The sequence below is a fragment of the Accipiter gentilis genome, chromosome 34 (genome assembly GCF_929443795.1).
Source record: "Accipiter gentilis chromosome 34, bAccGen1.1, whole genome shotgun sequence".
Lineage (NCBI taxonomy): Eukaryota > Metazoa > Chordata > Aves > Accipitriformes > Accipitridae > Astur > Astur gentilis.
In genome coordinates, this window is record NC_064913.1 from 2,627,279 (window position 1) to 2,642,919 (window position 15,641).

Here is a 15,641-nt window from a genome sequence, read left to right on the forward strand (position 1 = left end):
TATAAATACAAACATTTTTGACAACTTCAGAATTCAGCAATATATCACAGTTCTGATTTTAGGTGATATCTGTAGAAAATCCTTGGTCTTTCTGTGGTCTTCCACATCTAGTTCTGACTCAGTTAAATTGCTGAACTAGATATGGGATGATTTTCTTTCTAGAATTTAAAATATGAATGGTTTTGAAGTAGTAATTTGCATTCCTTATCTCACTGGTTCTTTCTAAAGACCCACCTTGTAGTCTTGTCTGTGAAGATCAAAGTAAGCAAGAATACAACTCTGTGATACGGGATTTTTTTTTCCATTTTTAAGATTTTTTTTTTTTCCTATGCAAGTTAAATTTTTCTTATTGCCTACTTTGGTAACTGTGTGTTGTGCTTTACACTAGCTTATCTTTTTCATGTAGTTACTTTTCAGAACAGTAATGTGGGAAGGACTGCAGCATGGATGGTTAGTCTAGCACACACAGTTGTCTTTTCTGCTGCTATATTGTGAATGGCTGGGATGTCTCCAGTAATGCCTTTAAGACATAGGCAGTAGTAATGTTTCTAATAACTGCTAAGTTTTTTGCTTTGGGCACTTTTTATTTCTACCCTGCTTAAAAAATCCGAGCTATTAAACATGCTTGGCAAAATATTGTGTTACATTATGCTCCTCCTGAATCGTGTCATGGAAGCTTGCCCAGTGTTTGACAAATCTAGCTAAGCAGCCATGCATAGTAGACTGCCTGGTGTTGTCTCCTTTTTGTTTTCATTACGCAGCATTACTTGTCTACCTAAATTTTAATCTAAACCCCCCTAATCTTTCCAGTTGCAGGCAAAACTGTAACCATTTTACTTAAAATAGTGTATTGATAGTGGTAACCCAAAAGTGAACCAAGGGGGTTCACCAAGCCCCCAAGTGAAGAAGGGGTAGTTCTACCTTCATTGTGAGTTTGATAACTCTTGACCTGAATATTAATATAACATCCTTTTATGATTTATTGATGTGTATGTAGCATTTTCCTTGCAAATCAGTGAAGTAAACCAAAGGAAATGTGTTGATGTGTTCTCTGCGTTCATAGGAACACATGAAACTTGAACATTAAGCATTTTGCATCAGAATCTTTAATTTCCTTATTAAGAACCATACTTTATATGGAAAGTACTTTAAACCAATACAAAATTAAAGTTTGTTTCCCTTTTCTTTTTTAACCCCTTCTTTTTTCCAGTATTTTTTTTGCTCTTTGGCTTTTCGTATTACTTTTTCCTTTTCTTTCTTCTATCTGTAGCTATGTTCCTGCCTTTTTTTTTTGAGAGAGAGAGAGAGATGCCACTGTGTGCAGAATAGTAGCTAGGAAGTAAGAGTTGAGTACTATTTGAGAAATACCATGTTTTGGGAAAAACCCCCCATCATTTAAGCCATAATTTTAAAAATAGTTAAAAGGTTGCATATGGAAAGCAAAAAAAAAAAAAAAAAAAAAAAATCAAACTGGACTAAAAATAAATCAAAATGTCCGAAGTTAAAACTATATAGAAGAAGGGACAAATAATGCCTTTGATATTGAAAGAGTTTAGAACAGCCTTAAACACTTGTGAAATTTAGGAGCTGAAGACAAACAGGACCCTTCACCTTAGAGGAGAATGTATTGCCAGTTTCACTGCAGAAATTGAGAGCAAGACCTAATATCAGCATGCAACAAGGCAAGATCATTTCCACATCATGGTCGTGTACACTTTGGGAGAAATACTAACCACCTCCCAGAAATACAAGGGAAGGTGCCATTTGGGCCTTTTTATGACTCTCCAGTGACTGGCTTCCCAGAGTTTTCTGAAGGCAGCTGTTCACTGGTTTCTGGAGTTTTTCAAAGCAAATCATTGCTAGATTGTATTTGGAGTCTTTAAATGTCAGTGGCAGGCGTGGTTCCCTCATTTCAGGAGCAATGATAGTGTAATAGCTAGCTTGGCAGGGAGAAGAGGAGAGGAGGAAGAACTAGTGGGGGTGGGAGGGGAGTTACGGCCAAAAAAAAATATGCTTGAAAGGTCAGAATGGGCTGTCTGCTGCTTTTCTTTCCCTTATTTTTTCTTCTCCATCCTTTGTTTCTTGCAAGAGATTCCAAAGTTTAATGGTTGGGGAAGGGAAGAGGAGCTTTTTCAAATTCCTTGTCGAACTTTTTGTACTTCTCTGTAAATTACCTGACTTTTCCCTCAAACTTGGGACAGTACAGATGAGATTGGGCATGTGTAACCTTTATACTGTCAAATCTGTGAAAATCTTACTGTAAAAGTGGTATGGTCAGGCCTTGTTCACTCAATTTTTAGTGCTGTAGACAAATAACAATTTGAATTTCATTAAGTTGCTTTGACTTATATATCTGCATAAACAAGAGCAAGGATATAATTACTGTATGATTTTGGAATTGTGTTAGTTGTAAGGAGATCCACAGGAGAATATTTGTAGTAAAATATGTTGTAAGATTCTTTTAGAATTGTGGATTGTCTTGAGACAAAGTGCGCCCCCCCCCCCCCTTTTTTTTTTTTTTGAAAGGATTACTTTAAGTGTCTGTTAAGGAATGGGTAAACAGAACTGGTATTCTGTCTGTCCCAATAACTAATTTGATCTATATTTTAAGTGACTTTAGTCTTCTACACTTTCAGGAAAAAAAGTTGTTTTTCCTTCAGAGTATTTTGGAAATGCTGATGTCTAGCTTAGAGACATTTTAGATTGGCCTGGTATATTTCCGTATAGCAGGAAGAAATAGCTATGTATGTGCAGCATTAATTTAATTGCTTCTAGTGTTAAGGTTAATTTTTTGAAAGGCTTTGTTTAGCAAAGGTTTTATGTTCCTCTGATTTTTTTTTTCTTTTTCTCTCCCCTCTCTGTGGTATTAGCTTTAAAAGGCCAAATTACTACTCTAAGTCAGAATAAATAACTTTCAATTTTCCATAGGAGCTGAAGTTAAAAGATGAAGAATGTGAAAGGCTTTCTAAAGTGCGAGATCAACTTGGACAGGAATTGGAAGAACTTACAGCTAGTCTGTTTGAGGTTTGTTGGAGTCTTCGATGTGATATACTTAAAGGAAGCTGAGCCAGATGTTTTATATAGAATCAGTATATTGTATGCTGAATTTTTCTGCAATAAGCTTATAAAGGGATTTCTGTCCTGAGGATCTGGGTGTGTTGAAGTAGAGGCTTAAGAGCAAGCAGTAGATTTTTCACTTAGATGAAAGAGACCTTGTTTAGCTTGTCAGTCTGCCTAGAGACAAAAAGAAGAAAATAAGGAAAATGTATCAGAAAGCTTAAAACTATTTAGGCTTATTTTTTGGCATAACTATTTTGAGACAGCTTCTCTGTCTGACAACAAGGCTATCTAGATAAGAGCTAAATTTGGGGTTGCCATGGTGACTAAATAAAAAAGTAACGCAGTTCCAGATCAATGGAGGTAGTAAGTACATAACTTAACCATACTTTCAGCTTTTGAGTTTTGGGTCTGGCAGCATTCTACTCCCACAAACTTGAAAAGAAACATTAATACAGAGTGATGCACCAGAGTGGAACCTGGTTAGCAAGTGAGAAGCCTGAACTTTAAGTGGGACCTTTTCATTTGAGAAAAAGGCAATAGAGCCAGCAAAGATTGTGAGCTTGTATTACACAGAAAAAAATCTTAAATCCATTCTTGAAGCAGGATTAGTTCTCGTTTTAATCATAGGAATATATATAGGAAAACCTAGAGGCTAAATTGTGATACCTATAACTGTCAGAATAAATTTCATAATCTGGAGATGATTTGTATGTGTACCAAATCAGAAGTATTGGTTTTCAGTATATGCATAAAGATACAACATTAGGTATGTATTAGAAGCAGTATTTAAACCTGTGATATTGTATTGGTATAAAAGTGCTATTAAAACCTTGAAAGTACTGACATTCAAAAATTGAATTACAAACTGCTCTGTGGGTTGGCAATGCATGTTATTTCATCATCCCGGCAGGGCAAAGTTACTTAAAATGTTAAGCAGTTCCTGTGTGTAGAGAATAAATGGGAGACTGGAAAGGTACTTTTTAGCATAAATACTTGTGTATGTTGGGGGTGGGGAGGAAAATGTTGGGCAGGTAATTTAACTGTAGAGGAATAAAAATTATCAGTGAAATTTTATATTAATGACACTTCGTAACTTAGAACAATGTATCAATTTGTTAAAGCTATATTTGAAATACAGTGTATTAATAATTGTTTGAGTTTTAATTTTCAGAACTGTTGTGGGCATGTCATTTGAATTTTCTGTTGTGATTTGATATCACTAAGACGCCCTAACAAAACAGTGTTGAATTTCTTGATTTATGTACTGGGTTCTACAGCCCTTGAATTCATGTTCTATTCTGAATCCCACTAATCTCAGTGACCAAATAAGTGGATATGCTAAAGTTTATATTAATGCATCCCAGTGGAGGATCGAGACTTGTTTTGCACAGCTGGGTGTATATATTACATTATTACACTGTAATAGCACTGTAACATGCTTTGCTTTCAGGGGTGCATCACTAAGCAGAAACTGCATGGTCAATGTTAAATGTATTTGTACACATTGTATAAATGTGTATGTTCCCATTCCTGCATGTGTCTGTTGTTACTTAAGAGAATTTTACAAACCCATATTATACAGCTGTGTTGTATGCCAGTGGGAGCCAGATCTTTTGGTATGATGATGTATGAACTTTTTTGTTTTATTTATATAGCGTCCAGATATGTGCTAGGCGCTTTACAGATATGAGAAGGATCCTATCCCAAGTAATTTAGTTGGTGGCCCTGATCTTTCAATCTTTGTTGCCTTCAGTAAGTACCAAGTGAGAACTGTAATTTGATCATAGGTGCAAATTGCTGGATCAGAGCCTAAACAAATACATTATGCAGACAAAAGGCTTAGAGGTATGAGGTAAAAAGATGTTTAAAAAAATCCCCAGTCCTTTTATGCTTTCTTCTTTATTGGCTTAGCCTTGTTTCTTTACTTGGATTGATCTTTAGTGCTTTTTCTGTTCTGCTTACAAAGTGTTTATTAATCCACAAACTATTTTTCAGCTGTTGCTTTGTTTTATTGATGGTAAGAATTTAGTCTTCATAGTTGTTTGACCGGTTCCTTCATGCAGAAATTTACAGTTGACTAAAACTGGTTATTCTGGCTAGAAGAAGGGAGAAGTTCTTTTGAATGTGCTACTGTGCCCATGTTGCTTTTGTTGCTACTGGTTGAGTCTTTCTCTTGGGGGTCAAGGAACTTGACTTGTCAGCCACCGAAGCGTGACTGGAGCCTGGAGTTCATGACAGGTATTGTTCCTGCTGGAGCGGGGTGGGTGGACTTGCTGAATTTCTGAATCTGGGCTCAGGAAAAGGAGAAGACACTTGGTAGGCCAGTGATGAATCCAAATGATAGATTTGTAGGTATTTTTTGGTATGTAACTATTTAATTTCAGACTGTTGCATAACTTAATATTCACAAGTAGTTTTTGTGAAGCAAAAGTATGTCCTTAGTGTTTTTTTTAAACTGGATATTGTAAATTTGTGTGAAGTATTTACACTAGCTAAACATTTTTTTATAGGAGGCACACAAAATGGTTAAAGAAGCTAATGTCAAACAAGCTGCAGCAGAAAAACAGTTAAAAGAAGCACAAGGAAAGGTGAGTTTTTTCCAGCTTGCTTTGTCTTTTCACATGGTTATAAATCTAAAGCGTGAATCAATATGTAAATAGAGCATTATTTGTATACGTTATTAAAATACATACTAAGTTGTGTTGCCTTGATGTATTCTTAGCTAGCACCTATGGACACGGCTGGTATTTCGGCATCGTATCAGATAGCAAGCAAGGTGCATAGGACGCCAGTGTTACTACAGTATGTAGTTGCGCAGGCATCTGTGTATTAGTGCTGTTGGAAGATGAAGTTTTGATTTGGACTGAGATAACTGGAAATTTTGTTAAATGATTTAACGTATTCATAGCCTAACACAATATTTTTGTTTGTTAATGACTTTATTTCCCCCCACTCCCCAAGATTGACGTCCTCCAGGCTGAAGTAGCAGCATTGAAAACACTAGTACTGTCTACTTCACCAACATCTCCAACTAAGGAGTTTCAGTCTGGTGGAAAAACTCCTTTTAAGAAAGGCCATGCAAGAAACAAGAGTACAAGCAGTGCTATGGGCGGTAGTCATCAGGACCTTACCATGATGCAGCCAATTGTAAAAGACTGTAAAGAGGTAACAGTACAAGGATTGTCCTCTTTTTGCTGATAAGTTGGCCTTATTGTTTTGTTTTACTCACAGTAAATCTAGTATACATTAAATCTTCACGTAATACTATTTTACAGATATTTTTCATTAATGAAAGAAAATTTTTCTTATATGTGAATAGGTGGTGATTTTTCCAAGTCTTGTTTACCTTTACATCATTAAGGGAAGGTGACATAAAATTTGAAGATGGGAATTTTAAAAAAAAAAAAAAAAAGAAAGAAAAATATAGTATAACCGAATAAGTCCTGGTGGCTTTTTACAAGTCCATCACTGAAAGTTCATAAACGTTCATAAACATTTCATAAACTGTCATGTAAAAGAGGAAGAGTAATTTTATAGATCAATAATGGGTGAAAGAGACTGGGAAAAAGACAGAATCAATGATGTATTAGAAAACAGGAGAGTTCCACAGGACCCTGTGATTATTTTCTTTTTTTTCTTTCTCTTTTAAAATCTACTCATGTAATTGAAAAATGGGGAAATAATGAAGCGACAAGTTGGTGATTGAGTCCTTGGAATGATAGTAGCAAAAAAGTCACCAAAGAGTGGAGAAAGGTTTTATGATACTGAGTGGTTAGTAGAATAGCAAATGAAATTAAAAAACAATAAATGGGAAATAAGGCATCTAGGGAAAAATTGCAACTCTTGCAGATATGCAGTTTTGGACTTAGAAATAGCTACATTGTGCTGGGAAAAAAAAGAAGCAGGGTACTTGTGGATAATTCTCTGAAAACACTATTTCAGTGTTCAGTGATGGTCCAAGACCCACAGAGCCTTAGGAGTTGTTAGGAAAGGAATAAATAGCAAAAGAAAAAGCATTATACTGCTGTGTAAACACATAGTAAATGTGTGTGTCTATGCATGCAGCTATGATATCTTCATCTCAGAAAGGAGATAATGAAAATGTCTCATATTTTGAAGTGTGACATAAATGGTGAAACCTATGGAAGTATTTGTAGAGACAGACACCTGAGGTAGAACAAAAATCTGTGCAGTCACAGGTGACATAGGGAAGATGAATGGTGAACAAATATTAATGATTTCTTGTTGTAAGAAAACTCTGGAAGCTAAAAGGAAAATCATTTTCAGTCGGTACATAATGAAGCTTTACAACTCATTGTCACAAGTTAGCAAGATTAAAAATATAAATGTGTTCAAAATGTAGTCACGCAAAGTGACAAAAGAAAAGCCTGTCAAGGTATATAGAAGACAGATATGACATTTGGCTTAGGAAGCTTCTTTAACTACAGAATGCTAGAAGTTGGGAGGCTGTAAAATGAAGATACGTCACTGTCTGTCTTATACTGCTCTGCAGCCAGCTCTGTGACTGCTGGCCATTGTCAGAGGGGTAACAGGCTAACTGGATCTTTAATGTGATTCACAGTGGCCATTTTTGTACTTTGTTTTGCCAGTCATTACTAAGTGTATTTATACTATACATCTTTTTACTATAAATCTAGAAAATAAAGGCATTTTCCAGCTTCTGTTTCATACTTAGGCTTCAAAAAAAAAAAAAAGCTTTACATCCTGCCTGCCCACTTTCAGTGGTACCCAGGATGTTTTCCTTATAAAAACTGAATCCTTGTTGCCCTTCAGGAAATGGGAGAGCTGGGATGGAATCCAGTTGCTTTCTAAGCATCACACTGAGGTCATGACTCAATGAAACTCTCAGTGTCAGGCAAGAGTGAGGGGAAAAATCAGTTTTGCCTCAATTTCTTGTGGAGAGGAAGTGGTGAATGTGAAGGACAGGCTGCAGAAGGTCCGGTCTGCAGAAGGTCTGGTTTGCTTGACATTTTTCTTTAGTTCATTCTCCTCCTTTTTGTTGGCTGCATCAGGAGACACTTTGAGGCTGATCGAGGCTGCTTAGAAATGGTGACTATTTCTTCCAGTGACAGCCCAGGGAATCAGTAAGAAACACATGGATTTTTTACTCACTGCGACTTGAGTCTTTCTATCTCTCTTCTGAGTAGGAGTATTTATTTAATGGAGTGCAACATGGGGTGAAGAAAGCAAGACTGCCTCTGGCATGGTACTTAGGACATACTTTTAAGCAGGGGAGACATGCCTTCCCTGCTGCTTTTGTTATCCAGTGCTTTGTGGTTTTGTTTACTGCTTTTCTTTATTGTTGGTGTAAGCTAAGTGTTTTTATATTTCTGGGAGCTGGGTCTGAAATCTATTTCTGCCCCCTACTTGATAATTGTTCTTGCCACTGAGTTAGGTTACCTTTTGCATGTTGTTCTTCTGATTTTGAGTGACTCGGCTTCAAAAGGGGGGGCAGAGAGTACCCTTGCTCAGGGGTATGTAGTGGCCTTGTGGTGTGGGGAGCATAGCTTTGGACTCTTGTGGAGAGTCTACCACCTGGAGCTTTGCATTTTGAGATGTTGGATGGAGCTGGCTGGGAATACATGTCAACTCTAGGGTTTCTTTGTGGAATGTAGACAGAGTTAGAGTATCTGTCTGCCCTAAATGGCAGAAAGGTGCCAACATCCCAGAGAAATACTTCCTAGCATGTGGGAGTGATCTCTAGGATAAGTAGACATGTCTAATTAATTTAGGTATTAACGGGATTTAGCTGAATAGCTGCCTGGATCTTAGGTAGGCAGGTAGCATCCACTCAGCGTAAATGCTGATAAATGCATCAGTGTTGCTCAAAGAGAGCAGAAATGTTTCTCTGATGGTGTATTTTACTGTAAAATGAAAACATTAAAAAATTAACTAGAATTATTAATACAATTGGCTGTATATTTAATTGCAGGTAATCAAAACTTTGATCTAGTGAAAGTGCAAGTAAAGGCAGGGAGGAGATACACATGTAACTGTAGATTGGAAAGGAAGAGCATCAAGCTATATTCACTGAGCTGTTTTTTCAAGGCAGCTTCTTTATAAATTGCAGATTTGAGGAAAATTGAGTTAAATCTAGAAAATAACCAAGTTAACAAGAAATGCATCTTAATTTTTAGAACAGTATAGTACAAATCAAAAACGGCTTTTTTTCCTGCTGATATGTCTTGATTGTTTTCATTTTAAAGCCAGACCTGAGATGGGTTTTAAGGTATGGGAGATGTTCCTGTAGGGAGCAAGTTACACCTATTGAATTTCATTTGTACAATGAGGTTGGTGGCTTAGCAACCAGAGCATTTATGGACTAGCTTAATTAAGATGGTTGTTCCTGATTGTACCTGAGTGTAAGGCAAGTAGCTCTAATGGAAAACAAATTTGCTAGTCTAAGTTTTGCAGGTTCTTTTTCAAGAAAAACAAACAAAGAAAACCAACACAACAAAAATGACAGAAGAACTCCCCAAAATATATATGTAAAAGAATGGCAAATGCTGGGAGCTCAGAGAAGGGGTAATGCATGGGGAAAGAACAAAAGACTGAAAGAGGTTGGTTCAAAGCAGTTGTCCTGGTTTAAGACCAGCTGGCGACAAAGCACCATGTGGCCACTCACTCACTCCCCCCGGTGGGATGGGGAGGAGAATCAGAAGAAAAAGGTAAAACCTTGTGGGTTGAGATAAGGACAGTTTAATAGGACAGCACAAGGAGAGAAGAAGTAATAATACCAATAATACCAATAAAAGAATGTATAAAGCGTGTGATGCACAATGCAATTGCTTACTACCTGGAACCCGATGCTCAGCCCATTCCTGAGCTGTGATCCATGCTGGCGCCCTCAATTATGTACTGAGCATGATATCATATGGTATTGAATATCCCCTTGGCTAGTTTGGGTCAGCTATCCTGGCTGTGCCCCCTCCCAGCTTCTTGTGAAAACTAACTCTATCCCAGCCAAACCCAGGACAGCAGTGTACTGATCTTTGTAGTAGGATTAAAAATAAATTCTTTTCCATTTTTGGCATACATTATTTTCCCTCTGTCACTATCTTATCTACATTATTTGTTTTTATTATTACAAAATTTTAAAATTACATCCTGGCTTATCTTTGGCCTGCAGTGTACATCCCTTCCTATAGCTTTAGGTTTGGGTTTTAGGAGTATAGATCTGCTATAGTACAAGAAAGGGATTTAACCAGTTAGAGGGGAAAGGTGCTGAAGTCTGTGTCAGCAGAATGTCAGAACTAGTCTGCGGATGGTGTTGTATATCCCATTGGGGACTGGCATTAGTCTTTTACATTGGATTAGGAATATGCGTCGGAAGCAGTCGTCCCCACTCTGCTTGGTTCACGTCTTGGAGCAGCGTTGGTGCCTGTGAACAGTAACCCTAAACTAGATGATGTGCTCTGGGAGTACCTCAGTGTGCTCCAGCTGTTAGTGGGTTGCCAGCCCGTGGGACAGGCTGTCCCATAACGCAAACCTGGATTTTAATAGTGACCTAGTATCAGTCTCCTGAACGCCAGACTGGATAGGTGCCTTCCCACTGCTAAACTAATCTCAACACGGAGGTGACAAAACAAGGTGTTTTCAAAGCAGATAAAACCATCTCTTCCTAACCCAGACCATGCTTACTCTTAGTGTGATTTAATAGCTTGTTTTAGTATTTCTCCATTGACAAGAGGAGCTGTGGGGGAGCAGGCTCATAAATCATGCCCAGGGAGTATCCTTGCCTTCCTGTTGTAGCATGGCGTAGGAGAGAGTTTGGGCACAAAGGTGAAAAATGAAGAATAAGAGTATAGTTTTAATTGTTTTGTATATTGAATTCCTGTTTTCCTGTGTTAATATATTAGTGTGTTAAATGTTCTTTTAGCATTTGGATAGCAGTATGTTATGTTCAGATGCAGGGTGAATGTCTAAGATGTCTAGGATTGCAGTTGTTTTCTTTAGATTTCTCTGCTTTTCTGTAACCTGCGGAAATGGAGATGGGTGAAAATACTGTAATGAAGATACATTAAGAAGAAAATTTTTTGGGGGGCTTTTTTCTGTTAAACAATCACTGAAGTTTTTCAAAGCTATCCTGGAAGCTTAGGAAAAGGGGGAGAGGTAATTAGCATGTCCCTGGTGTTGTGGTGACCAGTGAATGCATTACCTCTGTGTCTTGAAAATGATATGTTTTGATTTGCTTATATTTACAGTCCTAGGAAAGTGGATTTAAGAAGGTGTTCATAGCTGGGGCACAATAGCATTCTTTCATAGTGCAATGGAAAGCATTTAGTTTTAATGCTCATTATTTACTTGTGGATATTTGCAAATGATAGACACTGGTGTGGTAATTGCAGTACTAAAATATGTGAATCTTTGTGTGTGTTCTAGGCTGACCTATCTTTGTACAATGAATTCAGATCTTGGAAGGATGAGCCTACTATGGACAGAACATGTCCTTTCTTGGACAAAATTTATCGGGAAGATATTTTTCCATGTTTAACCTTCTCAAAAAGTGAGGTAATGGAACTAGTCTAACTATGGTCACTGATGCTTTTCCCTTAAATATGTTACATGAAGCCAATAGACTGTATTAAAAATGTTTTCATATGAAGTTTAACCATTTTTGTTTCATTAGAGCGTGATGGTTTACAGTGAAGTGCTGAAGTTTAGTTTGGAGTATTGAAGTGATCATTTTTTCTTCACTGTTTCATTTATGCTGTTCCAGATGTGGCCTTTTAAGGTCTATTCCTTCAGATGTTACTCCTATCTGGCAGAATCTGATGTTTGTAGGAATGGATGATGGTTTTTTTCCTGTTATTTCAAAGATACTGTTTTGTAGAAATAGTGCCCTGTCACTGTCTTGTGTTTATATAGGGGGCAGCAGAGACCATTATATTTGATTTTGTGGACCAGTTTTCTCTCGTATCAATCAGAGCAGGCTGCAAGGACATTCTGAGTGTTTTCTTGAAGAGAGGTTTGAGTTACAAGAATTAGACTTTGCTACTTGATATGATTCAACAGGGGCTGTTTGGGAATGTGGTTTTAGATGAAATGAATTATGACACTTTTTTTCCCTTGCATTATTCCCACACACTCTCCTATACAGAGGAAAGACTGGAGTTTTACCCATCCTGGGAGTAAAGTGGAACTGATTCCAGCTCCAACTGCTTTACGTAGTTTTTGTTCTTAAGCAGCATGTACAGGCTGTAGTTGTGATATCAGTCTCTAGGAGAAAGTGACCATATTCTTAGATCTTTATAAAATAAGAATAACAAATTTTAAGGCCCTCAGACTTGATCATTTCCCCCCCCCCCCCCCCCCGCCCCCCCCAGTTAAACCCTTGCATGGAATGTTTATCTGTTGTTTTTATGTGGTATGTTCTTTCCCCATGCTTTTCATCTACTGTTACTTGCTGGCCATAAGTATGCACGATCTTTTAGTTAATTGTATACTAGTTCATTATGGTTGTTGTACAGCATCATATGAACCTATCCCACTAAAAAGTTTACTTGGTTACTATGGGAATTAAATTGCTTCTGCAGTATGTGTAAGTAGGCCATCCTGTTGTTTTTCCCAGCATCTCCATTTTGTTCTTTTCTGCTTCAGTGGTGATATAATTACTGTAGATTTGTATTTCCTCTTAAGGAAAGAATGAGGCTTCTACCACTTGTCAGTTATATCAGTTATTGTTTCCAGATGCAGTGCATAGTGACCAACTTCTGTTTTCACTTGAATATTGATAAACTAATGTGCAGTTAAACCAGACAATAAACTACACATGTATTGTGTTTTTTGAATAATTGGAAATGCAGTTATCTGAATGGTCGAAGTATTACATTAATTCTCAGTAGCCTCTCATGTTAAGTGTGTAGTGTTTTGCTTTTGGGAGATGGCGGAGAGAGTATTTCATATGAACAATTTCAATAGTAACATTCTGCTTTTAACACATTTGAAGTACAATAGAAAAATATCTTTATTACTCAGTAGGAAGGAATCTTGGCACAGCATTACTTCACTAATAACATAAAGTGCACCTTCTTTTAAATCAAGTAATGGCTATTACTTGTCTGTGCTTAAACAGTAGTCTTGGGCAAGTGTTGGGTCCAATGAAGCAAAATGAGCATATTTCTAGTGTCTTATGATTGTGTGTTTATAAAGAATTAACATAAAAAGCCTGAGCAAAGTTGCACTTTGTTTCATGAAGATAATGTTTTAACTAGACTAGTGTTTGAAAGTTGCAACTGGCTTTTCTTTATATTATGTTGGCTTTTCTAGATATTGTTCAGTCCTATTTGTTTGAACACCTTTCTAAAGCTATCTTTGGCTGAAAAACAGTGACATGATATTTAATTGTTTTTTGCAAGATAAGGAAGCACGCTGCATCATTTTGTGTTTCCATAGAACACAACAAAATTGGACTAATTTTTTTAAATAAACAAGGTTTGTGCCATATCCAGTCTCTGACACAACGCTGCATGTACAAATGCATGTGCTATTTGGGCTTATGAGGAATGACTGAAAATACAGTTAGCATTTTAAACATGCTTGACTACATTCCCAGCTGTAAAGGCAGTTATCTTGCCTCAGGGAGGGCAGGGTTATTCGGAGGGCAGAATTTAAACTGGAGCCTGGAAATGGGACCTCTTGCTCACGATGAAAGCAAAATCTCATTTGTAATTGAATTTCTGTTTGGCGAGTTGATTTTTTTCGGTGTTCTTAACTTTACAGAAGAAGAAATATGTCACTGCTTTGAGGCAATGGATAACATGGAGCTGTTTTTAAATGCTTTCTAAATTTCTCTTGCAGTTGGCCTCAGCTGTTCTGGAAGCTGTTGAAAACAACACTCTGAGCATTGAACCTGTTGGCTTGCAACCTGTTCGATTTGTGAAAGCTTCTGCAGTTGAATGTGGGGGACCAAAGTATGTTAAGCTATAACAGACAGAGGGGGGGAAATCTTGACTCATTTGATATAGTAGTTTTCTCAATCTAAGAGTTAGCAATTGATCACTTTAGTCAAATTTGTGTTTCTTAAACTTTATTTCTTAAAATCTAAGACTTCAGGATTGCTAGTTACAAAATTTTATGGGGAAAGTAACAACTAATAAAAAACTTTAAAAAAAGACTAATGCAGAACAAACCTCTAAGACAAATTCCCTTTTTGGGAGAGCTGTTTACTTCACTTGTTACTTTTGTGGTCAGTGCATCGTATTTACTTCTTTGGAGAAGACCATCTCGATACTTAAAACAGATGCTTTTGAAATAAGGGCTCTCTCCTGGAAAGCGTCGTGAAAGAAATAGGTACTAAAGCAGTACAGGTTGAATATCGGACATGTGGAGTATTTGTGGCATAAGAAATTTAGGACATGCATAGCACACTGACAAAGGTAGCTGAAAGATTTGAGAGGCGATATATAGAGTAAATCCTCTGAATTTGAGCAGGAGGAATGAAATGAAGTGGGAATGAAGGTGAAGGTGAGTTTGAACCTAAAGCAGGAAGTATGCTTGGATGACAGGGAGGGGCTTGCCTGAGGCACTGGGGGCTTTGATGGATGTGGAGAAGGGAGGGATTTGTAGTGTGCTTTAGTGTATGTCAGGGTTAAGCAAAGAAGGTCAGTGTTAATCTGGAGCCTTCCAAGTCTTGAGAAAGCCTTGCCTTTTCTGCTTGAGATCTTTTGGACAAGCTGATGATTCTCCTTGTAATATTTGTTTTGACAGAGCTCAATTTTCTGATGGAAAACTTGTATCAAAATGCTTTTGTCTGGCCCTTAGGAATTTTTTTTTCTTTCTCATTGCTATTGTTTTTTAGTTCTTGGTTTTCCTCTGTTTTTGAGTAGAAGCGATAATAGGTTTAATGTATTTTAAAGTTTTTTTTCTTTCTCTTTAAAGGAGCTGTATAAAATGAAAATTGTGGTTTATAACTTAGTCTTTGATCCCTTCTAGCCTACAAAATTCAGGCATTCATATATTCTTCAGCTTACTCCCATCACTAGAAAACATGCTCTTTGAGCTGTAACAGTCCCTCGTCAGAAGGATCCACCACCAATAAAGGAGCTACTCAAGGGGTGGTGATTTCAAGTCCAAGATACACCACTGTGAGCTGCGTTCCATAAGGGCAATAGAGAATCTGGGCAGCCAGAAGCTATGACAATGCATGTCATTAAAGAGCGATTGGCAAATTGGTTTAAAATCACTGTGGTTCAAGCAACTTCCCTATGTCTTGACATGATGAAATATTTACTCAAAAACAGGAGACTTAATTGCATCATTCAGAAGTTTAATGAGATTTTTAACCTATTTTCTCCAGTGTAAGATAAATTTTCAATTAGAACTCACGTAATCCTTAAATAGTTGGCTAGGTATAGATTAACATTTTGAGATGACAGTGCACAAATTGTAATTTAGTACTTTAGGTGTATCAAAAAGCCAGGTGTACTCCTTTCTCCCTTTTCCCGCTCTCAGGTAGCAACAAAAACTTTTGTGGTACTGCTTGTAGATAAGTAATAGGTGAGGAATAAGCAGTATTTAAGTGTAATTTGGAAGCAAATGTGCTTTGTCTTCTGTATGAT

At 37.2% G+C, this 15,641-nt stretch overlaps 1 protein-coding gene across 3 annotated transcripts in view; it reads left to right on the top strand.

Annotated features, from left to right (window-relative positions):
* Positions 1-15,641, top strand: part of RAB3IP (RAB3A interacting protein) — a 34,321-nt gene that overhangs the window by 13,494 nt on the left and 5,186 nt on the right. For 2 of the 3 annotated variants that reach the window (XM_049792062.1, XM_049792061.1), the window contains exons 4-8: positions 2,929-3,024; positions 5,571-5,648; positions 6,022-6,225; positions 11,464-11,592; positions 13,882-13,994. In XM_049792062.1, the coding sequence (XP_049648019.1) occupies positions 2,929-3,024; positions 5,571-5,648; positions 6,022-6,225; positions 11,464-11,592; positions 13,882-13,994 (620 nt within the window). The remainder of the gene's footprint in view (positions 1-2,928; positions 3,025-5,570; positions 5,649-6,021; positions 6,226-11,463; positions 11,593-13,881; positions 13,995-15,641) is intronic. The other variant, XM_049792063.1, reaches the window with a different exon arrangement.